This window comes from Coenobita brevimanus, chromosome 50 (assembly GCF_032717465.1).
Source record: "Coenobita brevimanus isolate Jiangsu-jjx chromosome 50, ASM3271746v2, whole genome shotgun sequence".
Classification (NCBI taxonomy): domain Eukaryota; kingdom Metazoa; phylum Arthropoda; class Malacostraca; order Decapoda; family Coenobitidae; genus Coenobita; species Coenobita brevimanus.
The window spans coordinates 51822327-51850190 of NC_137003.1; the positions used below are offsets into that span (position 1 = coordinate 51822327).

General features: G+C 43.0%; 1 protein-coding gene across 1 annotated transcript in view; it reads right to left on the bottom strand.

The window, feature by feature from the left end:
- brm (ATP-dependent helicase brm) overlaps positions 1–27864 on the bottom strand; it is a 243139-nt gene that overhangs the window by 46574 nt on the left and 168701 nt on the right. The window contains exons 18-19 of the mRNA XM_080272398.1: positions 25710–25880; positions 10046–10159 (exon numbers count right to left, since the gene is read on the bottom strand). Coding sequence (XP_080128524.1) covers positions 10046–10159; positions 25710–25880 — 285 coding nt within the window. The remainder of the gene's footprint in view (positions 1–10045; positions 10160–25709; positions 25881–27864) is intronic.

A 27864-nucleotide genomic window follows, 5' to 3' on the forward strand; every position in this document is an offset into this window, starting at 1 on the left:
CCATCCATTCATCACATCTTCGGCCTCCCCTCCCTCTCCCACCCTCCACCACACTCACATAAACACAAAAAGTCAGTCTTTCACCCTCCATTCTCTCCACATGGCCAAACCACCTCAGTATGTTCCTCCTAACGCTTTCTATCACATCCACATCCACACCACAACGCTCCTTTATATCCTCATTTGTCAGCCTGTCTCTCCATGTGACTCCACAGGCATCTCTTAAATAACTCATTTTCACTGCTCTCACTCTTGACTTGTGTCCTTCCAACAATGTCCAAGCTTCACTTCCATACATTAGAGTTAGTATCACAATACTGCCATGTAATAACTTTTTCACTTTCATGCTCACTTCCCTGTTTCTTATCACTGCTTTCAAGGAACCAGCAACCTTTCTTCCTTCTTGTACCCTTTCAAGCACTTCACCGTCCAAACTTCCATCTTTACTCAGCACACTACCCAAGTACGTAAACGTACTCACTTTTTCCATTTCCTTACCATCCAACCTCACTGTACGTTCACTGACTTCACCTCTCTCAAAGACCATCACTTTACTCTTCCATAAATTCACCTTTAGATTCCGTTTCTTACACACTCTCCCAAACTCATCCACCAGGCCTTGCAGCTCCCCTTCGTCTTCACTTATTATTTTTATTATTATTATTATTATTATTATTATTATTATTATTATTATGTGTGTGTATGTGTGTGTGTGTGTGTGTGTGTGTGTGTGTGTGTGTGTGTGTGTGTGTGTGTGAGTGTGTGTGTTTGTCAGTCTGGGCATGTACCATTCCTCACTTGGAGTGGTATGATGGTATTAGTGGGGTGTTTTTGATGACATGTCTGTAGGTTTTGTAGAAAAGCAGTGAAGAAAGTTTTGAAGAAGTTAAGCTCAGCATTATAGAGTGAGAATACGAGCGTGTGGACAAGACCCCAGTTTTAGCCAATAGTATCTGCAGCCTGTGATGTTCATAAAAGATGTCTGGACTTTGTGTATCATTACTGACTGCAATGTTACATGGAATGAAGGCTGACCATACCCAGCCATTGCTGGTATTAGGTAAATCAAATAACAGTACAGAGCTTTCAAATAGTATTTGGGAGAGTTACTCTACTCATACTTTTATACACTCGGTTTCAATAATACTGCCCATCTGCCATGGACGCAGCTGAAAGTTATATTGTTCAGGAAAGGTTCAAATAGTTTTATTCGGGTTAGGGGAAACATGAGCATTCCAGTGTAGTCAAACTAGACAGGTTGAACCCTTCATTAATAAAATTTCCCTCAGCTATAGAAAATAGCCTTTTGATAAGTAAAGTAGTTTCATTCGTCCAGATGACGTAATGGATTCTTATTCCTGCTACCTCTGGACGATTGACCTTGTCTAGCCAAGAATGAGCTTTTCAAACTAGAGAGGTAAAATATAGCCTTCATTAACCCCTTCGCTGCAAGAGATTTCATTCAGGCTGAATGAAATTGTGTAGAGGCAACAGGGTAGTCGGAAGTCAGACAATCGGATAGAGTTAAATTCCACTATGCCTGTCCCCCTTCTCTACCTGGCATCGATCCGCTGACCTTGACTCACTGGATCCGACGTATAATTTTAGAGAATTACTGCTGCCTCCAGGCGACTTTATGAAGTTTGTTGGGGAATTTTGGATCCTGGATGGGTTGGATAAAACTTTCATTAACCCTTTTTTCAGCTGCTGGTGATCTTGTGTTAGTTAATAAAAAGATTAACACGTCACCGGACAGAAGACGATAAAATCAACAGATCAGTCCATAATTCTTCTTGACAGCTTAACTCTTTCACTTCTTGACATTTTGTTTTTATTTATTCATGCTACCTTCAGATGATTTTATTCATGATAAGAAAGACTTCGTTAGACAGGTTGCATGAACAGCCATCGATAATCTCTTCAGAGAATCAAGAGGTTTTCTGTCATGAACTGCACAAAATTATCATTAGAGAGCATAAATATGATAAAGATGACGTCTTGTGGCTCAAAGGGTCAAACATATGGTCAGGACAACTATTCTAATTCATCTTACGCCAGACGACTTTTTCAGCTGAGTTGTCGCGGCAGTAAGTGTTCATACTGATGCTGGTAGAAGGACAAACGAAGCTCTCAATAACAGTTAACGCCAAACGATCTGGTCAATTGAAATATAGCCATGGGAATCTGAGTGTTATTGACCAGAATGTTGGCTTATGTTGGACAATAGGTGGTGCGCCCTGTTTTGTTATAAGCATATGTCATCATCATGATGAGAATGGTGATGATAGTGTAAAATATCCTAAGGTATATTATTATTATTATTATTTGTGGTAGGTGGGGGCACTCACCATCCACTCACTTGATGTAGTGCTGCTCTCAGGTTTCTGCCCTTTCCTCTCCTCCATCTTTCTTTCCTTCCATCCTCTTCTGTCTTTCTTTCCTCATCCTTCTGCCTACGGGTGACTTTACACTCCCTCTTCTGTCTTTCCTTCTTTCCTCTTCCTTCTGCCAGTGGTTGATTGTACACTAAGTGACAAGCCAAATGGTTTCCTGTACACCAGGAAACCATTTACTACGCTGGGTGGTAACCATATAACCAAATTTTGGCACCTGGTGGTTTAGTGGGTAATTATTGCACTCCAATTGGATTGAGCCGGTGAAGGTTTATATCCAAGGGGTGGTTGGGGTTTATTACACACGTAATGCCACTCAGGGATGAGTGAGGCTGGTCACTTTCACCTTAAATGTCAGGACCAACTTGCCTAGCCCCAGGCTCCTATGCTCCTCATGGGGCAATGTAGGATTGGATGATGAATGGATGGATTATTATTATTATTATTATTCATACCAACATCACATGTCAACCTGACATATGTTGGTGACTGCAGGAACCAATACTTATCCACAAATGTCTTCCCTATTAGTTTAACCTTTGTGTGACATAGTGTACCAACATTTCTGAGGAACCAGATTAAAAACACATGCAGCAAAATGGTTCATATACATTTTTGCACACTGGTACCAATTTCATCCGCAGCAGGTCTCTTGCCAACTGACATCCTAACATTATCCTGAGATACGGCTTACTCGTCTACTGAGAAATCATTGCAAGTAACTATATGATGAACACACACACACATATTTGACTTTTTAGGTTCAAACACTACACTCAGCAACTGGCTGCATTAAATAAATATACCAAAATTACTATTAATAGCAGTGCTGGGCAGGTGTGCAAACACTTGCGCAAAGCGCAATTGCGCACACGTGTGCTCCGGTGATATCGTTTGCGCATTGCGCACCGCACGAGACCATGCGCAATTTTGCGCTTGCGAAAATGAAAAGGCAGGTGCGCAAGCGCAAACTTACTTGCGCTTGCACACCTGCCTTGCGCACCTGCCCTGTGGATTGCGCACTGCGCAATCCAAGGGAAACGTGGTCTTGGGAGCTACCCGCATGGCTGGACAATGGATGGGGGAGGCTGGGGTGGGTTGTGAGGGTGGGTTGGTGGGGGGAGGTGGGAGGGAAGGGGGTAGTAGCATTTCTTAATATGCATCAACAGAGATAATGTGGAGAGGATGGAGGGTGAAAGACTGACGAAGAGAGTGTATGTGAGTGAGGTGGAGGGGGGGAGGGGGAGGCCGAGGATGAGATGGAGGGATGGGGTGGAGAGGTATATGAGAGAGGGGGGTGTGAGTTGGGAGCAGGGCAGTGAAATGGCGGGGGACAGGGCGACTTGGAGGCGATTTGTTTGTGGCCACCCCAAATGGGATTGAGGCATCTGGCAATAGATAGATAGATAGATAGATTATTAGTAAATAATAATATACATTATTTAATAAGATTAGCATATGCAATTCCTTACAAAAACCATTAAAACATTATTTAAATCAAATATCCACAGCCCAATAAATTATTAGGCTGTGAATATTTGATTTAAATTCTCTGTTTTCATGATTATTTATTTTTTGTAACGAATTACATATGCTCTTGTATATCTATATTGAATTAAATAAATTGTCTTGACAAAACAAGAGAGAGAGAAAGATATAAAGAGCATTATTCTGAAAGAGAATAAATACAGGCATGGCAAAGGAGCGTCCCTTTGAGTGAGGAGATAAGGCATAAACTTCGTCCCTCTTCTCTCTCTTAGTCTCCATTCCTTCCCTCCTCTCTCTCTTATTCTCCATTCCCTCCCTCCTCTGTCGGAGAGAGAGAGAGAGAGAATAAATACGAGAATGGCAAAGGAGCGTCCCTTTGAGTGAGGAAATAAGGCATAAACTTCGTCCCTCTTCTCTCTCTTAGTCTCCATTCCTTCCCTCCTCTCTCTCTAATTCTCCATTCCCTCCCTCCTCTGTCGGAGAAAGAGAGAGAGAGAGAGAGAGTTGATGATACAGTAATTACGTGATCTTTGCCAGTGCCTTGGTAAATATAGGCTGTTTTTCCCGGACAATGAACTACTGTACCTCAGTCACTGCGGGTGGTGGGCAGGTTGCTAATTTAGTAATTTATTTAATTATACCAATATACATTTTACAGTAATTCCCACAACTATATGCAAATGATTTGCGCTAGTGCTTTGCGACATTGCACAAGCTAAATATTAGACTGCGCACTTGCGCAAATTACAAATAACAGAAAATAATAATAATATATTAAAGGAAGTAGTTATGCTGTTTTATTTAAATATCTCAATATTTTTCAGTAATTCCCAAAAATATATGCAAATGGTTTGCGCTTGCGACACTGCGCAAGCTAAATATTTGTCAGATTGCGCATTTGCACTTGCGCAAGGTAGTGAACCGTGGATCGCGCCTTGTGCTTGCGCAAGGTCCTTCTTCGTTTGTGCTGCCCACCACTGATTAATAGTAGTATGCGTGCACGCACACACACACACAAACACACACACACACACTTTAACTGTAAAGAGGTGAACTGGGAGGAATGGGACTCAGGAGGCAACGAAGATTCGTGAGGCACTATATTATTAAATATAACAATGAATAATGTAATGACACAATGGGTCAAAGAAGAGACACGGTTCCATGGTGAGGACACACCAGCAAGAATAGAATTACTGTGTACCAAAGAACCCGATGTAATAGAGTCTTTGAAATATTTGTGTCCTACAGGAAAAAGTGATCATGTGGTCACTGAGTTCCAGATGATAATAGGGAACGTCGAGCCAAGAGACAAGCTTTATAGGCAGGGAAGATACAACTTTGAGAAAGCAAATTTTACAGGATTGAGAAAATTTTTTGGAAAAGCAGATTGGAGAAATTCAGAGAAACAAGGAAGATACAGAGGAAGAGGGATATTTTTCTAGACCTCTATAATTTGGGAATGGAAAAATTTGTACCAAGAGTAAGGGGGAAAGAAAACAGGAAAAAGGAGTGGTTTAATAGAAAGTGAATGATAGCAAAAAAAGAGAGATAAGGCGTGGAAGTGCAGTTTGCCACAAGGGCGTGGGAAGTAATTCTATCTTGTGTGTTGTTTGTGATAAATGGGTGCACAAGAGATGTAGTGGTATCAGAGGTAGACTGCGAGATAATGCTGATTTTGTGTGTACGGTGTGTCGGGGAGAGCAGGTGGAGATTGTCAGGCGTGAAAGGATTGAACTTGCTGGTGAATCTCTTGAGTGTGTGGAAGAGTTTTGTTATTAGGGAGACATGTTGTGTGCTGGAGGTGGGGCTGGAGCTAGATCTGTGGCTAGGGTGAGAAGTGGTTGGAAGAAGTTCAGGGAGCTCTTGCCTCTTCTGACATTGAGAGGGCTCTCTCTATGTGCTAAGGGGTCTTTGTATGCAGCATGTGTTAGGAGTGTAATGCTGTATGGTAGTGAGACCTGGGCAGTAATGGAGGAGGATATTCGCCGGCTCAGACGTACAGAAATGACAATAATTAGGTGGATGTGTAGTGTGTCCCAGCATGCAAGGTCCGGGGGGGCTGGGTTTACAATGGAAGAGTTGAGAGGTAGGCTGGGACTGGAGTGAATTGGTGTTGTGATGAGGAGAGGTAGATTGAGATGGTTTGGACATGTGGAGAGGATGGGGGATGATAATTGGGTGAGGATGGTAAGAAGTGATAATATTGGGGGTGGGGTTATGAGGGGTAGACTGAGAAAGACATGGGACAAGGTCATTAAATATGAACTCAGGGTTAAGGGACTGAACAGGGAGGCTGCAATGAATCGTGCAGTGTGGAAAGCCGCCATTAGGTGACCAAGGCCGATGCATGCAAGCATGTTGGAGCCTTTAAAAAGGAAACGAAAATGAAATGATAATAAATATATAGCACCTAGACAGTCATCTTCAAGAGAACACACCAAGAAATTACATAAGAAAAGATTAAACAAAGATAAGAGAAAATTCAGCTTTCCAGACAGGGCAACAGATCAGGGGGATATAATATCGGAAGAAGTTGTGTGTGCCAAAAACATTCACAGTGTTAGAGAAAAATTATTAAACAGTATTAAAAGGCGGGACACAACGAACTTGACTCAATCACAAACAATCAGGTAAGAACACACACACACACACACACACACACACACACACACACACAGTGTACTTGCCACATTACTACAAAACCACACAAAAATCAGTGATGAAAGAGGGATACCTTTCATAGGACTTGTAAAGTCTGGAAAGCAGTAAACATACTGTGACTGCAGTCATGTGGCAAGATATCATTACCCTGCAGCTATATAAACACTATTAAATAGTGACTATCTGTCATAATACCTTTAAAGTGTCCTTAATACTAACCTGTGTGAAGCTTTAGTTTAATCCATATCATTAGAGTCACATGTAAGTATGAGTATGCCCAACATCATTTTGGTGTACAGTTTAAAATATGCATCTGTTAACTCATAAACTGTGGCTTGGAGGAAATCTGCTGTGTTTATCCCCCCCCCCCCAAATACTCTCCAACCAATTTATTGATCATACTGCCTCAAAGAATGTGATGAAATAAGGGTATATAATTTTTAGGTTGGTATGTGCAATGGTTAAGTTGCTAGTGGGGGGGGGAGAAAAAAAAAAAAAAAAAAAAAAAAAAAAAATGCTTATTTTTCCATAAAAGGCCAATTCATTAAAGTGTTCTCTCCATCTGCTCACTTGTGGGAAACTGCACATGGCGACTCTCCCTCATCTGAAACTGAATAGTGCATGCAGAAATATGGGTAAGCAAAGTTTCAGATCAAAATCTGCTCTAGTAGTAGTAGTAGTAGTAGTTGTTCCCTAGGCAGTCTGGCCGAACAGCCCCGAGTCCCTTAGGAAGGCCATGGCCGAGACTGGGCTTTCCCACAGAGTTCTCAAAGAGTGTATGTTGTGTTGCTGGTGTACGTGATTGTGTGCAATGTAGTCTTCCATAATGTGCTTAATAGTATGGGGTGCTGTGTTGCATCCTGGACAGGCATCAGCGACGGAGCCATCCAGCCTCTTCAGGTAGCTTAAGAGGGCTGGATGGTGCCCACATCTCAGCCTAGCCAGGTGGACCCTGTCCTCACGAGGGAGATAGGATTCAGAAGGGTGGATGTCAGGAGGCCGTGCATGCAGCTGTGTGCTGTCTTTAAGTGACTGAATGGAGCAGCGAGTGATCTGAGTGTGGATATGTTTCTGGAAGTTGGTCTGAGGTGGGCGAAGGGGGAGAGATGACGGTATTTGTGTATGGTATCGTGTGCTGGGTGTTGTTTTGATGTTCCTTGGTGTGGGTGGATGTGCTGCCATGTAATATAGTGGATGTTGTGGGTTTGTGGAAGCTGCAGCAAGAAACTGGGTGCCTCTCATGTCTAAATGATCCTTGACTTTGAGGACTTTGGTTTCTTGATGTAGGTGGTCTGTGGGTGTAGTAGCTGTGCAGCCTGTGATTATTTTTAGGGCCTTGTTCTATATGGTTTGTAGAGTGTTGGTGAGGTTAGAAACCCAAGCAGGGCTTGCATAATTCATCACTGAACGTATGTATTGTTTGTATACTGTGGTGGTGGTTTCTTTGTTGTGTCTGAATGTTGTATGGGCAAGTAACCTTAAAGCATTGAGTCTTGGTGTTATTTTATTTTCAATGTTTGTGATATGTTGTTTAAATGACACAGATGTATTGTATGTTACACCAAGGATTTTGTGTGTGTGTGTGTCTGTGTGTGTGTGTGTGTGGTAGGGGAGTGTTATTTATGATGAGGTGTGGGTGTGACTGTGTTCTGCTGTCCAGTTTGTGAGAAGGGTCACTGTAGATTTGGCTGGGGCTATTTTGAGCCTGTTTGTGGTGAACCATTCGTGTAGTGTGTTGAGGTAAGGTTGAATGATGTGTGCAGCTGTATTTGCGTTTTGGTGCGTACATGTAAGTGTTATATCATCCGCATAGGAAGCTATGTGTATCTGTGGTGTGTGGGGTGTGGGTATGTCATGCATGTATAGGTTATAGAGTGTAGGGGACAAAACAGATCCTTGGGGGACGCCATTTGTGAAGTTTCTGATGTTAGAAGACTGACTGGCAAATGTTACGTGTGCACATCTGCCTGCTAAGTAGTTTGCCAGCCATCTTTTTGTGTTATTGTGCATGTTTGTGTCGAGTATTTTGTTTGTGAGGTTGTGGTGGGGGATGGCATCAAAAGCTTTGCTAATGTCTAGTGTGATTAGGATTGTTCTGTGTGGTGGCCTAGCTGAATTCATGCCATCAAAAACTCTCTATGTAAGGTCTATAAGAATGGTGTTTGTTGAGTGTAGTGGCCTAAAGCCATGTTATGACTAGGCTAGGGGAATGTGAGGTGTGACTAGTTGTAGTACCAGTCATTCAGTGACTTTAGAGGGGGTGCAAAGGAGTGTGATGGGGCGGTGTGAGGAGGGTAATGTGAGGTCTTTGTTGGGTTCGGGGATGGTGATGATAATGCCATGCTTCCAGATGTTGGGTATTATGTTGTGTGAGCAGCTGTAGTTTGATATGTTGGTGAGTGCTTGTATGCCTTGTGGTCCAAGGTGTTTAAAGTGACTGTTGCTTATGTTGTCTGGTCCACAGGCAGATGAGTGCTTGAGGTTGTTAATGATGTGCTTCGTCTGGTTGTAAGTGAAAGGTGCATAGTCTGGGTCTGTGGGGAACTGTCTCTTACGTCGGATGATAAGTCAGTCTTCAGGATGGGGGTTTAGAGCTCTGACTTTTGAAAAGTGATTGATGAGAGTGTTTGCTTGTTGTTTGTTTGAGGGTATGGTGTCTGTTGCTGTGACGGTAGCGTGTGATTGTGTGGTGTTGCTGTTGGAAAGTGTGATGCTGTTTAGTGTTTTGTAGAGTTTGCTGATGTATGTTTTGTGGTCAAGTGTTAGGAGGTAATTTTTCCAGTTTAGTGTTTGCTGTTGTGATATTTTATTGTTTATTTGAGCGTTGAGTTCTTGTATTTGTTGTACAGTGTCTTGTGTATGGGGTGTTGGGGAATGTCGCAGTATGTCCCGTTGACTGATGAGGCCTTGAATTTCTGGTGTGAAGTTGGGGTTGTGTCCCTTTCTGTTGCCTCTATGGATGTGTCTTTTGTCTGCGTTTTGTATAATTGTACTGAAAGTGTGCACAGCGGTGTTGATGTTTGTGATGGGTGTACTGTTTCGTGTTTCTGCTCTAGTTTAGCTGTAACATGTACCAAAACAATTTCAAATTCAATTTTCAGCCCAATGTAAATTATGAACATCAGGGGCCTCCCTAAACAGTTGAAGATGCACTGTACCAGTATGCTGCAGTTCACAGGTTAAGCCTACCTCAGCCTCATAAAGAGATAATTAATTCATTTTACTTTTAAATGAATTGAACAGTAGGTTTGTTATCATTCATTCTAAACCCCTTCATATACCATACTTAGGGGCATATAAGCTGTATTTATAGAAACAGAAGAAAATCTGCAAGTAGACTAAAAAGAAAGGAAAGAAAATGGGAACAGTAATTCAGGAAAGGGGACCATCAAGAGGGGCAGGTAAGTTTAAAGGTATGTTAACACAAGATGTACTCCATACATAGAACTCAACCCCTCTTGAATATGCACTGTATACAGTACCCGCAAATATATACAAACCCCGATAGCCCGCAGCCACTCCTTCTCAGTGAGGCTGTCAGTGTAGTCCACTTCTTTCTTGGAACGTGCACGCCTATCACCCAACTCTTCTGGTTCATCCTCCTCAATCTCCTCCTGTTGTGAAGTAGAGATAGGGAATTAATGTCTCCAAGTACTGCAAACATCTTATATCTGGTAGACATGGGATGCAAACACCTTACATCTGGTAAAGACAGGTTAGTACATCATCTTCCACTGAACACACTAATATGCCAAATAAAATCAACCTTGCTAGTTGTACAGTAAACATGATAAGTCAAATGTTGGACTAAACTGAAAATCCTACACATATTTATACCCGAATAATGGAGTGGCGGGATTGGAATGAATTGTTTGTTGAAAATATGATAAGAGAGCTTGAATGAGTGACTTGTATTAAAGTGAAGAAGTGCTCGTGGGCCCTTCGGGCCCCTCGCACTTGCTCCTGCAGAGGGCTTTCCCACTGCTATAATATAATTTAGTTAAAGCTGTGGGCAAAAATTCTATGGAGATTCTATGCCGGGCACCAGGAGCAGCGTTTTTTGGTCAAAATGTGATCACTCGTTAAATATAGTAAAAGGTTTTCAATCTTGATGAGACCAAGTTTTTTCATATCAACGAATTATTTGCTATTTTTGTGCCAATTTTGGTGCAATTTGAAGGTGTAGTTTCAGCTGCCCAAAATACTCACACACACACACACACACACACACACAGCTACTGTTATAGTATATTAGAAGAAGGCAATGACTGTGTTCTTGTACAAAAATAAATGCCATAAAAAATGGCTATAAAACTGCTGTGATATATGTCAACTGAGTGCTGTGGGAAAGGTTTAAATGAGTTATCAGTAAATAATAAGTTTCAGCCCCATCATTCACAAAAAATATATATACAGTAATCCCTCCTAGATCTGACGTAATGGAGCCAAAGGCATGTCCGGGACTTGGGAAAATGCCCCCTGAACAGGTACTTATGGACCCCAACCCACCCTAACTTTGAAAGCCACCCTAATAACTCCCTACCGGACATGCACAGCACCTCTCTAAGACCCTATTCACACAAATAAGGGACAAACCATGAAATAAATGAAAAGGAACCAGGGAATAAGAAATTAGAAGTAAGTATGGAATATATTTAGCAGTGAACAGGGTACTTACGACACGTCCGTGGCAGTCACGAAGATTAAACTACCTCCACCGTGGCTCTGACAGTGGTGAAGATGCACTTGAAGCATGTACAGTAATCCAGTGTTGCGCTGCACTTAATCCTTTGCACTCTCAATTCTAATTTCTTAACACTGCACATTCTGTTCTTACTTGCGCTGCACTTGAAACTCGCAAGTATTACACTCTGCACTTAATCCTTTGCACTCTGAATTCTAATTTCTTAACACTGCACGTTCTTTTCTCACTTGCGCTGCACTTGAAACACGCCAGTGTTGCATTCTGTTCTTAACGCTGCACAACACTGTAAATCCCCATGTGGTCTAGTAGTGAGTTTTTGCTGTTTATTCATTGTCAGAGACAGTAGGTGTTGCAGGTGGCCGAGGGATGTGTCGCTGGGACGTGGTGATGAGCTACCCACTGCAGACAACTCTGAAGATAGCCACAAACTCACATCCAGCGGCTACTCCACCATGGCCAATGTGCTAGGCTGTGGCTCGGAGGTGGAAGGCATGTCTTGGTGAGGCAGTGGTGTGGAGCCAGGGCTGGGCACAGTGGGGGTCACGGGCCTGAAGAAAGTACCAAGAGTTGATTGACATAGGGAATAGCGATTCTGGAGAGTGATGATGTGCTGCCTAAAAGCATGCACTTCCTCTACAAGTCCCAGGGGCCCCATCTCCCAGTCGCAGTCTGGGTGTTCATGGCAGTCCAGAACGAACTCTACATGCTCCCAGAATTCACTCAGATTGGGGATGGCTTGAGTGTTGGAGCGCTGAGAGGAGTCCGCATCATCCTCACTGTCCTCGTCGGAATCTTCCAGCTGGGTACATGTACCTGCAACTGAAGATGCGATCTCGATATCTGACAAGATCTGATACCCAGGATCACCCATGTCGTCATCTAACCACTCACACACTTCGTTCCCATACGCCTCGTCACCAGCCGCACGACGACATGCATGGAAGTCATCCACATCAAAACCTAGAAAGTCGTGCACCACATCGGCTCTGAGAAGCAGATGAGACCAACCACTTTCCAGAGTCTTGATAGGGACTTCCCTCCATGCACTGGCCCAGTTGTTGGTGGCTGAATTGAGGTTGTAGCAGTGAAGGTTTTCCACAGTCCGCTGGCCTCATGTGTCCTGTCCCTCCCTGCGCTCATCCTCGTCCTCGAGAACAACCATCACCTCGTCCAGGAACTTCTGATGGCACAGCCTCTTTATAGCCACAATCACTCCATGGTCCATTGGTTGGATGAAAGCAGTCATGTTAGGTGGCTAAAACAAGCACCTAATGCGGCCATTCTCCTTGTCGGATGGATATGCAAGTGCATTGTCCAGAAGAAGGAGAACCTTTACCTGGTTACGTGGGATACCCAGTGTATTCGTCTGATAATGGATGACCTCCTTGACGAAGTGCTGGTGAAACCAGTCTTTGAAGATCTTGGCTGTGAACCCCATGCCTTCACAGAATGGTACCAAACGACAGGAAGGACATCCATCAACCCACGACGACACCGAGGCTGCTTTGCACAGTCAACAATAACGGGCCTGAGCCAGTGCATGCCATTAGCATTGGCACAACGCAAAGCAGATATCCATTGCTTGGAGAGCTTGCATCCAGGTACATGTTTCTCTGTCTCCTCTGCTAGGGTGTTCATTGGCAGCGAGCGATAGAATAGACCAGTTTTGTCAGCATTGTAAACCTGACCAGGAGTATGGTCCTCCCTCTCAATCAAGCCCTTCACCTTCTGCTGAAATTCTTCTACTCCCTCCTCATTGGCATCTAAAGCTTTGCCATAGACCTTAAGGTTGGTAAGTCCCTGTCGTAGCTTGAATCCGAAGAGCCAACCCTCGGATGCCTTGAAGTCTGGGGTGTCATCTAACCTTGCAAACCTCTTGGCAGCAGCTTTCTGCTCCATACCATGCATCAGCACACCAGTAGCATGTTGCTGACGATATCAAATCAGCGTGGAGCAGTCAACTTCTGCAAACCTGGGAGGATACATAATCTTCCTCTGTATGTTGCATTTGGTCTTCAGTGCGAAGTCTGCCGTGTACTGGGTGAGTTTGTCCCTGGATTTCTTGATATCGAACAAGGTAGAGCGGGCCAGGTTGAATTCTTGGAGGATGCAGGACATAAACCATCCCGCATCCACCTTCTCCAATATCTCCCTCTTCTTCTCCAGAGTCAGAATCACTCGTTTCCTCTTGTCGAGCGGCGGGGCACACACAAGTAAGAGGCAGCAGAGGAGTAGCAGGAAGGGCACCACCACAAAGGTGAGCAAGTGGGCAGCCATAGCGATGAGCTTGGAGTCACGGCGGTAGGTAGGCGGGAAGTGGGAAGGATGCAGGAGCGCTCTACCGGACATCGGTGGAACTACGCGCCAAAACACAGCTGCTCGTCACAGCGCGGCAAATTCAAAGTATGGTTGAAAAAGTCCTTTTGTGTGTGTGTGTGTGTGTGTGTGTGTGTGTGTGTGTGTGTGTGTGTCCAAGGACCCGAGCCCAAAATGTCCATGACTTCGGGTGTCCAGGACTTGGGGGTCCGGGTCTTACTGGGATTACTGTACAAGCAAACCCTGATTTACGATATCCTTACATGCAATACCCCAGATTAGTGATGGGGGTAGAAATATCACTCTACCTCATCTAACGATGGCCGAGCCCCAGCTTAACGATGGGGTTTGAGAACTTTTGGGAGAATGAATGAGTGCTAGGGAGCACCACATTTCCCACAGCCTCGGAGGGGATAGCAAGGATGATGACCAGGATCGGACATGTACAGTAATCACTCCAATATCTGACGTAATAGAGCCATAGTTAGGTCCGGATATTGGTTCTGTCCGGATATTGGGCCCCAGCTTATAGACTTGTACTTATGGACCCTAACTCAGAGAAACACCTATACAACTCCCTCTGGACATGCATAGCACCTATTTAAGACCCAAATCACACCAATAAGGCACATAAATGACTGAAATAAATGCAAAAGAAACATAAAATGAGGGTTTAGAAGTAGGTTCATACAATAATATACATTCTGGTGACTGGCTCCTGGACTGGTACTTATGGACCCTAACCTAGCCTAACTCAGAAAAACACCTTCCTACTGCACATGCATAGCTCCTAACACCCTATTCACACCAATAAAGGACATTAAAGAGTGAAATGAGGTAAGTATAGTATGGAAATAAAGTACAGTATGAAACATTCTTATGTCCGGATAGTGGGGATGTTCGGATATTGGGCGTCCAGATATTAGAGTGATTTACTTACAAGAAGTAAGCGATAAGAGGTGTTTGATTTGTTCTGACTTATTTTTTATGATTTTCAGATTTGTTGGTTTTAGTGAGTTATTTACAGGTGTTAGGCTTATGTCAGATTTTTTTTACAGCTGTTAGACCATTTTGACTGGCTATAAACTTTTTTTTTTTTTCCTTTTTTTTTTTTTTTACTCATTTGGGTGGGTTTAGCACTTGGTTGGGAGAGAAACCCATGGCTCAAAAAAGCATCCCTATACATGTTAAATCGTCCCCAATTTACAATACCCTGCCTAGCAATGTGTTTTTACTTAACGAACTGTATCATTAAACCAGGATTTGCCTGCACTGTATTGTGTTTTTCTACATTTCCTGGTGCAAATGCTTTGCTTAGTACAGTATTTAGTTAACTTGTGGATTGCGCAATTACCTTTTTTTTATCCTCCCCCCCTGTGGTGTGCAAAAAATGAAAAAAAAGGGGGGGAGACCAATCCGGGAATCGCAAAAGTCTGGCCCCACATACAATTCCTCAGACTATTACCATACTTTGTTCGAATTCTTCAATACCGTCCGGCAATTATTCCGATAACCTAAAGCATTCTGGAATGTAGGCTACCTATAGCAACATAACTAACATACACAGTACATAAAATAATAACATTGACACTATCTATCTATTGCCAGATGCCTTAATCCTGTAAGGGGTGGCCACAAACATATCGCCTCCACGTCGCCCTGTCCCCAGCCATTTCACTGCCCTGCTCCCAACTCACACCCCTCTCTCTCATATACCTCTCCACTCCATCCCTCCATCTCATCCTTGGCCTCACCCTCCGTCTCCCCCCTTCCACCTCACTCACACAATAACAATAATAATAACTGACACAATACAAGTAATGGTATTTTGCTAGCTACAATACTAAGAATGGTTGTTTAGACAGTTGTTGACGAGAATGTGGAGGATATGATAGAAGATCAGAAAGCTGAGGAAAATGAACAAGGAATGGAACACCACAAGGTGCGCCAACCACTCATCAGATGACCAAGATACAAACATGTATTCAAATGCGATCTTGATCTTGGACCAAATCGGCAATTTTAATTGGAAAATATTTTAATATTTATCATCATCATTTGTGCTGGGAGGGGGTTGGTAATAGCCAATACCCTCTTCAGGCATAAAATGATCCACAGGTATACATGGCGAGTGATGAGAAGGGTGGGTGGTGAACTGAATGAAAGGAAGGCAATGATTGATTATGTGTGTGTGGATGAAAGGATGCAAAGATGTGTAAAGGATGCAAGAGTGTATAGAGGTTGGGGGAGTGGACTTTCTGACCACTACTTGGTGGTGGCCAGAATTAGGATGCAAGTAAGATGGAGGAATAGAAGAAGGGAAAGACGAGAGGAAGGAGTAGTTGCAAGGAGAGTGGAAAGGTTAAAAGAGGATGAGAAAAAGGCAGAGTATAAGAGAGAAGTGGAGGAACGATTGGGCAAATATGAATTGGAGCAGATGGGAGACGTGGAAGGTGTGTGTAAGATATTTACAGAAGAAATATGTGCAGCATGTGATGTGGTGTGTGGAAGGAAGAGAAGACGGAGGGGGGTGCAAGGAACAGCGTGGTGGACTGAAGAGGTGAAACAGGCTGTGGCACAAAAGAAGAAAGCATACAATGAATGGATGAGAAATAGGGGCGTGGAAGAAGTTGAGAGGCGGAAGAGAGAGTTATATGTGGAAAGGAAGAGAGAGGTGAAAAGATTAGTAAGAGAGAGTAAGAAGAGAGTGGATGAGGAATTTGGAAGGAATTTGAGTGTAAAGTGGAGGGACTGTTAGAAAATGTTCTGGAGAGAAGTGAAAAGAGTAAGACAGGGTGGAAGTGAAGTTAGCAGGGGAGTGAAAGATAAACATGGTAGATTACTAGTGGATAAGGGAGAAAAAGTGAGCAGATGGAGAGAACACTTTAAGGAATTGTTGAACGTAGAGGATGGATGTAATGCGAGTATAAGTGGCTGGGGAATGGCTGGGAGAAGGAGGGAGGTGAGAAGACAGGAAGAAATCAGTAGGACAGAAGTTGTGGAAGCAATGAAGAAAGTTAAATCGGGGAAAGCCCCAGGAATTGATGGAGTGTGTGGTGAAATGCTGAAGCATGGGGGAGAGATAGTAGTAGAATGGATGTGGAAGATGTGCAGATTGGCCTGGGAGGAAGGTAGAGTCCCGGAGGATTGGAAGTCAGGTATAATTATTCCCTTGTACAAAGGAAAAGGGGAAAAAGAAGTGTGTGGTAATCATAGGGGCATTTGTCTTCTTAGTATAATAGGAAAAGTGTATGGTAGGATACTTAAAGACAGAGTTAGAGAAAGAACAGAGAAATTAGTTGGAGAAGAACAGGGAGGCTTTAGGAAGGGAAGAGGTTGTGTAGATCAGATATTTATTCTTAGATCTTTAGTGGAAAAGTTTCTAGAGAAGGGAAAGAAGTTGTATGCGGCTTTCATGGATTTGGAGAAAGCATATGACAGGGTGGATAGACAGGGATTGTGGAAAGTGTTAAGAATATATGGAGTAGATGGGAAGTTGTTGAATGCTGTGAAGAGTATGTACGATGGTGCGAAGGCTGCAGTACGTGTGGATGGTGAACTAAGTGAATTTTTCTCTTTGAAAGTTGGTTTGAAACAGGGATGTGTCATGTCTCCATGGTTGTTCAATCTGTACATGGATGGGGTAATAAAAGAGGTACAAGGTAGGGTATTGGATGTTGGAGTGGCCCTGGTGAGAGAGGATAGTGTTTGGAAACTCCCTGTACTGTTGTTTGCAGATGATAGTGTTGTTGAGTGAAGATGAAGGGGAGCTGCAAGGCTTGGTGGATGAGTCTGAGAGAGTGTGTAAGAAACAGAACCTAAAGGTGAATGTAGGGAAGAGTAAAGTGATGGTCTTTGAGAGAGGTGAAGTCAGTGAATGTATAGCGAGGTTGGATGGTGAGGAATTGGAAAATGTGAGTACGTTTAAGTATTTGGGTAGTGTGATGAGTAAGGATGGAGGTTTGGAGGGTGAAGTGCTTGAAAGGGTACAGCAGGGAAGAAAGGTTGCTGGTTCCTTGAAAGCAGTGATAAGAAACAGGGAAGTGAGCATGGAAGTAAAAAAGTTACTACATGACAGTATTGTGATACCAACTCTAACGTACGGAAGTGAAGCTTGGACATTGTTGGAAGGACACAAGTCAAGAGTGAGAGCAGTGGAAATGAGTTATTTAAGAGGAGCCTGTGGAGTAACGTGGAGAGACAGGCTGACGAATGAGGATATAAAGGAGCGTTGTGGTGTTGATGTGGATGTGATAGGAAGCGTTGTGAGGAACACACTGAGGTGGTTTGGCCATGTGGAGAGGATGGAGAGTGAAAGACTGACGAAGAGAGTGTATGTGAGTGAGGTGGAGGGTGGAAGAGGGAGGGGGAGACCGAGGATGAGATGGAGGGATGGGGTGGAGAGGTATATGAGAGAGGGGGGTGTGAGTTGGGAGCAGGGTAGTGAAATGGCAGGGGACAGGGCGACCTGGAGGCGATTTGTTTGTGGCCACCCCAAACGGGATTGAGGCGTCTGGCAATAGATAGATAGATAGATATAGGTTTTCACACCTAATTATTTGAAATTCAGTCAAAAATTTGTGTTTAATTTAATTATTAATAGAAAATCAGGATTCAGGGTGAAAATTTCATACAGTTGGCAGAAGTGTTTTGCCTGTAGCACTTTTGTTTTGTATAAATATCAATTTACAATGCAGATACATATTTTATTTTTTTTTTTTTTATCAAAATAAATGTTTATGTAAAACAGCAGTCTGTCAAGCTGTGCTGACGATCTGAAGGAGAAATATCTGCTACCATTGGCCAATCACTCACCAGCTGATCAAGATACAAACACCGAACGATCTGAAGGGAAAATATCTGCTAACACTGGCCTATTTTAGCTCTGAAACCTAATTTTTAAAATTAAATTATATTAAGTACATTTTTTTTGTGTGAATTTCAGATAATGAGGTGTGTATTTATATATATATATATATATATATATATATATATATATATACAGTAATCACTCTAATATCCGGACGCCCAATAACCGAACATCCCCACTAACCGAACCTTATTGTCCTGGGATCAAACATTCCCAAAATGGTCTGAAAATCCAAAAAAATTGGGGAAAAAATCGATTTTTTGCCATCCGTAATTTGAACTTGCCGCGCGCGCCGCGTGAGAGCATTGTTTTGGTTCGTCATTCCTCCGACGTCCGATAGGGCGCCGCTGCATCCTCCCCACTTCCCGCCTGTCTCTCACCGCGTCAAGACCTGCGCTGTTCGCCATGGCTGCCCACGTGCTCGCTTTTGTGGTGGTGCCGTACTTGCTGCAAGGCCTCCTGCTGCTCTCTGCCCTACTCTTAGTGTGTGTGATGATGGCCCCGCCTCCTGAGAAAAGGAAGAGAGTGGTGTTGACTCTGGAGAAGAAACGGGAGATATTGGAGAAGGTTGATGCGGGTTGGTCTTCCTCTCGCATTCTCCGCGAGTTCAACCTGGCCCGGTCGACTTTGTTCGATATCAAGCGTTCCCGAGACAAGCTCATGCAGTACACGGCTGACTTCTCGTCGAGAAGCAAATGCAACGTGGAGAGGAAGGTTATGTTTACCCCCAAGTATGCAGAGATCGACCGCTCCACGTTGATTTGGTATCGACAGCAACGTGCAGCTGGTGTGATGGTACGTGGAACGGAGCTGGAGGCTGCTGCTGAGAAGTTTGCAAGGCTTCACGACGCCCTTGACTTCAAGGCATCCGAGGGTTGGCTCTTCGCGTTCAAGTTACGACATGGCCTTACTAACCGTAAAGCACATGGCGAAGCATTGGACGCTAACGAGGATGGAGTAGACGAGTTTCGGCACAAGGTGAACGGCTTGATCGACAGGGAGGGCCTCACTCTCGGTCAAGTCTATAACGCTGACGAAACTGGCCTATTCTATCGCTCGGTGCCAACGAACACTCTCGCCGATGAGACGGAGAAGCGTGTACCTGGCCGCAAGCTTTCTAAGGAACGGATATCTGCTTTGTGTTGTGCCAATGCTAACGGCATGCACCGGCTTAAGCCCGTTATTGTTGGCCGTGCAAAGCAGCCTCGGTGCCTTCGTGGGGTGATGGATGTCCTTCCTGTCGTATGGTACCATTCTTTGAAAGCATGGTTCACAGCTGTGATTTTCAAAGACTGGTTTCACCATCACTTCGTCAAGGAGGTCATACATTACCAGACGAAGACACTGGGAATTCCTCGCGACCAGGTAAAGGCTCTCCTTCTCCTCGACAATGCACCTGCCCACCCGTGCGACAAGGACTTGGTTGCTGAGAATGGCTGTATTAGGTGCATGTTTCTGCCACCTAATACGACTGCTCTCATTCAACCAATGGACCAAGGAGTGATCGTGGCAACAAAGCGCCTGTACCGTCGGAAGTTCCTGGACGAGGTGATGGTGGTTCTCGAGGACGAGGACGAGCGCAGGGAAGGACGTGACACTCGAGGCAAGCGGACTTTGGAAAACCTTCGCCGCTACAACATCAAGTCTGCGCTGTACAACTGGGCTAGTGCATGGAAGGAAGTCCCTGTGAAAACTCTTGAAAATGGTTGGTCTCGTCTGCTTCTCGGAACAGATGTGGAGTACGATTTCCTAGGGTTTGACGTGGATGACTTCCATGCACGGCTACGTACGCACGGCGACGATGTTGATGTGGACGATGTTCGTGAGTGGTTGGACGACGACGAGGGCGATCCTGGGTATCAGACGTTGTCTGATATCGAGATCGCGTCTTCGGTTGCTGGTGTCAGTCCCGAACTTGAAGATTCCGACGACGAAGGCGATGATGATGCAGACTCCGCCCAGCAGGACACTACTCCAGCCATCCCCAAGCTGAGCGCACTCCGGGAACATCTAGAGTTCGTCCTAGACTACCTGGAACACCCGGACTGCGACAGGGAGATGGGGCCCTTGGGACTCGTGGAGGAAGTGCGTGCTTTCCGGCAGTGCATCATCAATCGCCAGAATCGTCGGTCCTTGCGTCAGTCAACGATTGACAGTTTTTTCAGGCCCGTGACCCCCGCTGTGCCAAGCCCTGGTTCCACTCCATTGCCTCCCCAAGACAGGCCCTCATGCTCCGAGCCACAGCCCAGCACATCAGCTACAGTGGAGTCACTGCTCGACGTGAGTTTGCGGCTGTCTTCAGAGTCTTCTGTAGTCGTTTCGCCATCACCACTACCCACCGATGCACCCCTTGGACGCCTGCCAGTGATACTCTCGGGCTCTGACAGTGAATAAACAGCAAGAACTTCTCCACTAGACCACACAGGAATTTTGAGTGTTGTGCAGTGAAAAAAACGGTGTGTTGTGTTAAGGTTTTCAAGTTGGGAGAAAAGACTAAGTAGAAAAGAAATTTAACGTAACTAACCTTCTTTGTTTTGGCTTTGGAAACTTAAAAAAACTTGGGAAAAGTTAATGTGCAACACTTAAATTTAATGGAACATTATTTGGACTAAAGTGAACACTGTGAAAAGAACGGACTTCTGTGTGTTAGTGACTAAGTTCAGTGCAAGACTTCAGGAAGAGTGTAGTGCAAGTGCTTCAGGAAATCGTTCTTACTGTCAGAGTCCGAGAGGAGGCGGTTATTCATCGAGGTGGCCAGGGACTTGCTGTAAGTAGCCAAAATGTTTCATGTTGTACTATTTCCCATACTATATTTACCAGAATGTTTCATATTGTATTTTTTCCCATACTATACTTACCAGAAAGTGTCATACTGTACTTCTTTCCATACTAAACTTACCTCATGCATGTGCAGTAGGAATGTGTTTTTCAGAGTTCGGTTAGGTTCGGTTAGGTTAGGTTTGGTTAGAGTCCATAAGTACCAGAATGTTTATTAATGTATGAACATACTTCTAAACCCACATTTTATGTTTCTATTGCATTTTTTTCAGTCATTTATGTGCCTTATTGGTGTGATTTGGGTGTTAAATAGGTGCTATGCATGTCCGGAGGGAGTTGTATAGGTGTTTCTCTGTGTTAGGGTCCGTAAGTACAAGTCCATAAGCTGGGGCCCAATATCCGGACGAAACCAATATCCGAACCTACCGATGGCTCTATTGATCCGGATATTGGAGGGGTTACTGTATATATATACAGTATTTATATATATATATATATATATATATATATATATATATACATATACAGTATTTATATATATATATATATATATATATATATATATATATATATATATATATACAGTATTTATATATATATATACAGTATTTATATATATATATACAGTATTTATATATATATATACAGTATTTATATATATATATATATATATATATATATATATATATATATATATATATATACAGTATTTATATATATATATATAGATATATATATATATATATATATATATATATATATATATATATATATATATATATATATATATACAGTATTTATATATAGGCCTATATATATATATATATATATATATATATATATATATATATATATATATATATATATATATATATATATATATATATATATATATATATCTAGATATAGATATATATATATATATATATGTATATATATCTATACCAAGTAAGACATCTGCAGGCGATCTGGGATATCCCAACTTCCAAAGCAGTTACAAAATGAATGTGGTAAATACTCTTGTAAACTTCATTCGAATTTTCAGCACACCTCAGGCCATCATCAGTAACTACAACTGTCCTAAATAGTCAGCAGACATGACAAAAAGAAGAAACCAGGACTTTACTGATACTGTAAAACTAAAGAAAATTAAGTAAAAACAACTCTCCTCCCCATAATAAGCTTAAAAAGAAATACTGTACAAAGAACCACTCAGGGAAGACCCAAAGTAACTTACACAAATCCCCAACTGAAACAACACCTGTCTGTTCGAACACTAAACTCAAACCCACCAAACTGAGGCAAACAAACCAAAACAATCTATAGGTTCGAACAAAGATTCAATGAATTCCAGGTTTATACTTCTCTATTAGTAATTTTTCTCCTGAGGTGGGCCGAAAATCTGAATTATGTTTACAAGAGTATTTGCCACATTCATTTTATATTCCAGAAGTTTTGAGACTCTTATGGGAGAGGCACTTCTAACTGTCCTAGATTATTGTCACTTTAATATATTATTACATCTAATAAGCTAACATGCCAAATTTTGTTTTTCCAGGTTGAAGGAGACAACTGTTACAGCACTTTAAACACACCCTACTATACACCGCTTGTCACAGCTGACTAGTTCACAGAATGCAGTCGGGAGGTGAAGACAATTTGGAAGCTCGCTACACAATAAAGTTTTGTGTTAAACTGGGCAAAAACGCTACAGAAACTTATGAAATGATCCAGACTGCTTAAGGATTAACTTGTATGAGCAGAGCATCTGTTTTTCGCTGGCACAAGAGGTTCCAGGACGGCAGAGAGGAGGTGAGAGACTATGAGAGGTGTGGGAGGGAGAGGGACATCAGAATACCAGAGTTGGTTGAGAAAATTCGCAGTTTTCTGGACGAGGACTGTCGTGTATCTATTCAGACAATAAGTACAGAGTTTGGAGTCGGTGTGGCAACTGTACACAGAATTCTTCATGAAGATCTGAGCACGCACAAAATTTGTGCAAAGTTTGTTCCCAGGGTGCTCAGTGACAAACAGAAGGAAAGACATGTTGGTGAGAGCAGGAAGATGGTTGAGCTCATTACCTCGAATCTGAGTGCTCTTGGGTCTCTGGTGACATGTGATGAAAGCTGGATCTACTGTTATGATCCAGAGACCAAGAGACAGAGTTCCCAATGGAAGCATTTTGACTCCCTCAGACCCAAGAAGGCCAGGCAGAGCATGTCCACTGGGAAGCTCATGATGATCCCCTTCTTCGACAGCAAGGGCATCATCTACATCCACTGGGTCCCCTCTGGCCAGATGGTCAACAAAGAATACTATGTGGAGATTCTGAAGGAGGTCAGGAAGAGATTTTGTCGCAGCAGGCCAGGAGCTCTTCAAATCGGGTTGTTGGGACCTGCACCAGGACAATGCACCAGTCGACAATTCCATCCTGGTGACCAACTACTTGACACAGATGGGCATCAAGACTGTCCCTCACCCTCCCTACAGGCCAGACCTTGCCCCCTGCAACTTCTGGTTATTCCCCAGGCTGAAGAAGAACCTCAGGGGCAGTCATTTTGAAGACGTTGAGGAGATGAAGGAGGCTGTCACAAGGGTCCTAGACACCTTCACTTTGGAGGACTACGAGGGGGCCTTCAAAAAGTGGCTGGAGCGCTACAACAAGTGCATTGAAGTTGGAGGGTCCTATTTTGAAGGAGATTAGAGTTTTGTACTTTTTTGAAATAAATAAATGTCTCTCCTAAAAAAGTCCCAAAACTTTTGGAATACACCTCGTATATATATACAGAAATGCTAAAGAGGTATGTGGTGTGGCAAGAGTAACAAAAAGAAGAAAGGTATGGTATGGCATGGTGGCATGACAGGTTAAGAGAGCAGTGGAGGAAAAGAGGATGAAGTGGCTAAAGTGGTTACAGGACAGGGGTTCAGTTGAAATAAATGAATATATTTAGAGCAAGAAGCACGTAAAGAGATTAGTAAAGAGGAAAAAGAGGGAAGTAAATGATGATCCAAGAAGAAAAATGAATGTGAACTACACTGAAAATAAGAAGTTATTCTGGAAGGAGGTCAGAAATGTAGAAGTGAATGCGGAATGAAATGTGACGGTGTGAAGGATGTAGGTGGTAGATAATTAACCCATGGGGATGAAGTAAGGACTGTATGGAAAGAACACTGTATATAGTAAGATACTTATTGATCGAGTTAGGGAAATAACAGAGGAATTAGTTGGGGAAGAACAGGGAGGTTTTAGGAAGTGAAGAGGTTGTGTAGATCAGATGTTCATTCTTTGACCTTTAGTGAAAAGTTTCTAGAGAAGGGTAAGAAGCTGTGTGCAGCCTTCATGAATTTGGAGAAAGCATATGACAGGGTGGATAGACAAGGATTGTGGAAAGTATTAAGAATATATGGAGTAGATGGGAAGTTGTTGAATGCTGTGAAGAGTATGTATGAGGATGCTAAGGCTGCAGTGCGTATGGATAGTGAACTTAGTGAATTTTTCTATTTGAAAGTTGAATTGAAACAGTAGGATGTGTCATGTCTCCATGGTTGTTCAATCTGTATACAGATGGGGTTATAAAAGAGATACAAGGTAGGGTACTGGATGCTGGAGTGGCCCTAATGAGAGAGGGCACTGTGTGGAAACTCCCTGTACTGTTGTTTACAGATGATAGTGCGTTGTTGAGCGAAGACAAAGGGGAGCTGCAAGGCTTGGTGGATAAGTTTGGGAAAGTGTGTAAGAAAAGGAAACTAAAGGTGAATGTAGAGAAATGTAAAGTTATGGTCTTCAAGAGAAGTGAAGTTGAATGTAGAGTGAGGTTGGATGAGGAGGAAATGGATAATGTGCATGCGCTTAAGTACTTCGGAAGTGTGACGAGTAAGGATGGAAGTGTAGAGGGTGAAGTGCTTGAAAGGGTACAACAAGGAGGAAAGGTTGCTGATTATTTTAAAGTAGCGATAAGAAACAGCGAAGTCGGCATGGAAGTGAAAAAGTTACTACATGACAGAACTGTACTGTGATACCAACTCTTACATATGGAAGTGAAGCTTGGACTTTGTTGGAGGGACAGAAGTCATGAGTGAGAGCAGTGGAAATGAGTTATTTAGGAGGTGCATTTGGAGTCACATGGAGAGACAGACTGACAAATTAGGAAGTGAAGGAGTGTTGTGGTATGAAAGTAGATGTGACAGGATGCATTAGGAGAAACACACTGAGGTGGTTTGGCCATGTGGAGAGGACAGAGAGTGAGAGACTGACAAGGAGAGTGTATGTGAGTGAGGTGGAGGTGGGGAGAGAGAGGGGGAGGCCAAGGATGAGATGGAAGGATGGAATGGAGCAGTATATGAGAGGGGGGTGAGAGCTGGGAGCAGGGCAGTGAAATGGCGGGGGACAGAGCAACATGGAGGCAATTTGTTTGTGGCCACCCCTTACAGGCTTAAGGTGTCTGGCAATAGATAGATAGATAGACAGAAAAACTGGAATGGTGGTAGTACTTACTGATTCCTCTTCCTTCAACATCCATTCAGGTAACTCATCCTCAGCCATGAGTCGTGGGCGTGTTGTTTCCTTCCGTCGCTCTTCATCCATTCGCTGGAAGAGTTCAAACTCATCTTCCCCACGAGCTATCATCTGGTTAATAGTCTCATCATCAGGTGCCTCATCTTCTTCCTGTTCCCCATGAATACATAAAGTAAATAAGTGCTTTGCCAAATATCCGAACAAAACTTATGAATACACTCATTAAATGCCAATAAATATAAAAGCTTCTTCTTAATATAAAGGTGTCGCTCGCTTAATTATGTGAACACTCTGCTGCAAGCAGTAATCATAGATGATATAATAAATTATGTGCTTTGCAATATTACCCAAACAAAGCTTATGAATACACTTCATTAACTGCCAATAAATTTAAAGGCTTCTTCTTAACATAAAGGTGTCCCTCGCTTAATTATGGGAACACTGCAAGTAGTACAGTAATCTTAGAAGACTTAATATTAAGTAAATACAGCATCACACCCCATCGCCACCACCTGAGTCATCACACTACACCCCATCACCACCACCAGAGCCAGTGCATCAGTCTCCCACTACAATCACCCTACCTTGCCAGGCTTTACCCCCCCCCCTCTGACCCTCCTCTGGGAATGGGGATTGAGGGCTTTGAGGAGGAGGAGTGAGTGCTAGGGAGCATCACATATCCCCTAGCCTCGGGGGGGATAGCAAGGATGACGACCAGGACTGGACATGGACTTACAAGAAGTAAGTGATGAGAGGTATTTGATACTTTCTTACCTATTTTTTATGATTTTCAGATTTTATTTGTTCGTTTCAATGAGTTATTTATAGGTGTTAGGCTTCGGTTAGCTTCTTATACAGCTGTTAGGCCGTTTACATTGGCTTTAAACTTTTGGCTTCATTTGGGTGGGTTTAGGACTTGGCTGGGGGAGAAACCCAAGGCTGAAAAACACATCCCATTACATGTTAAATCTACCCTGATAAACAAACCCCACCTAACGATGGGTTTTTAACTAACCAACTGCATCGTTAAACTGGGGTATATCTGTACTCATATTTAGGCTATATCACTGCAATACAAGCATACCCTGGTTTAATGATGTAATCGGTTCAGTAAAACCCCATCGTTAGATGGGGTATCGTATATCGGGTTACTTTTAACATGTAAAGTAATGGGAAGCGTTTACTAGCCTTGGTTTCCCCCCAAACCAAGTCCAAAACCCACCCAAATGAGCCTAAAAACAAGTTTAATCCCAATCTAAATAGCCTAACAGCTGTAAAAGAAGCTAACCTAAGCCTAACAACTGTAAATGACTCACTAAAACCAACACATAAAATCTGAAAATCGTCAAATACAAGTCTGGAAAAAAATCAAACCGAGTCAACTGCACCCCAAAATGACAATGTTCACCCCACCTATGGCTAAAACACATTAATCTAAATTTAAAAACAGTTTATAAAGGAACCTAAATACACAGTTTTAGTATAAAATATCATCAAAATCAGTTTTAAAAAATCAAAACCCATCATTAAACCGGGGTTTGGCCATCGTTAGGCAGGGTATGGTGTTATTTCTACCCCCATCGTTGAGCCGGCGTATCGCATCTGGGGGTATCGTATATCAAGTTTTTACCGTATATACAGTACCACTAGTATGCAAGGCCACACTAACACTTTCCATTGAAATAACCTAAAACACACCCCCACTGATGTAATACACTTGGTTGCAGTGTCTTGCAGTAATGCAAAATGCATACAGTGAATCTGTTTTGTTACATACTATTCATTAGTGTTTTATGCATCAAACAGAAAAATTGCGCTCATCATCCACTCACTCGATGTAGTGCTGTTCTCGGGTGTCTGTCCTTTCCTCTCCTCCATCCGTCTTTTCTTCCATCCTCTTCTTTCTTTCTTTCCTTCATTCTTTCCTCATCCTTCTGCCTACAGGTGACATTATACTCCCTCTTCTGTCTTTCATTCCTTCATTCTTTCCTATTCCTTCTGCCTGTGGGTGACTCTACACTGAGTGACAAGCTAAATGGTTTCCTGTACACCAGGAAACCATTTACTGCACTGGGTGGTAACCATATAACCAAATTTTGGTGCCTTGTGGTTTAGTGGGTAATTATGGTGCTCC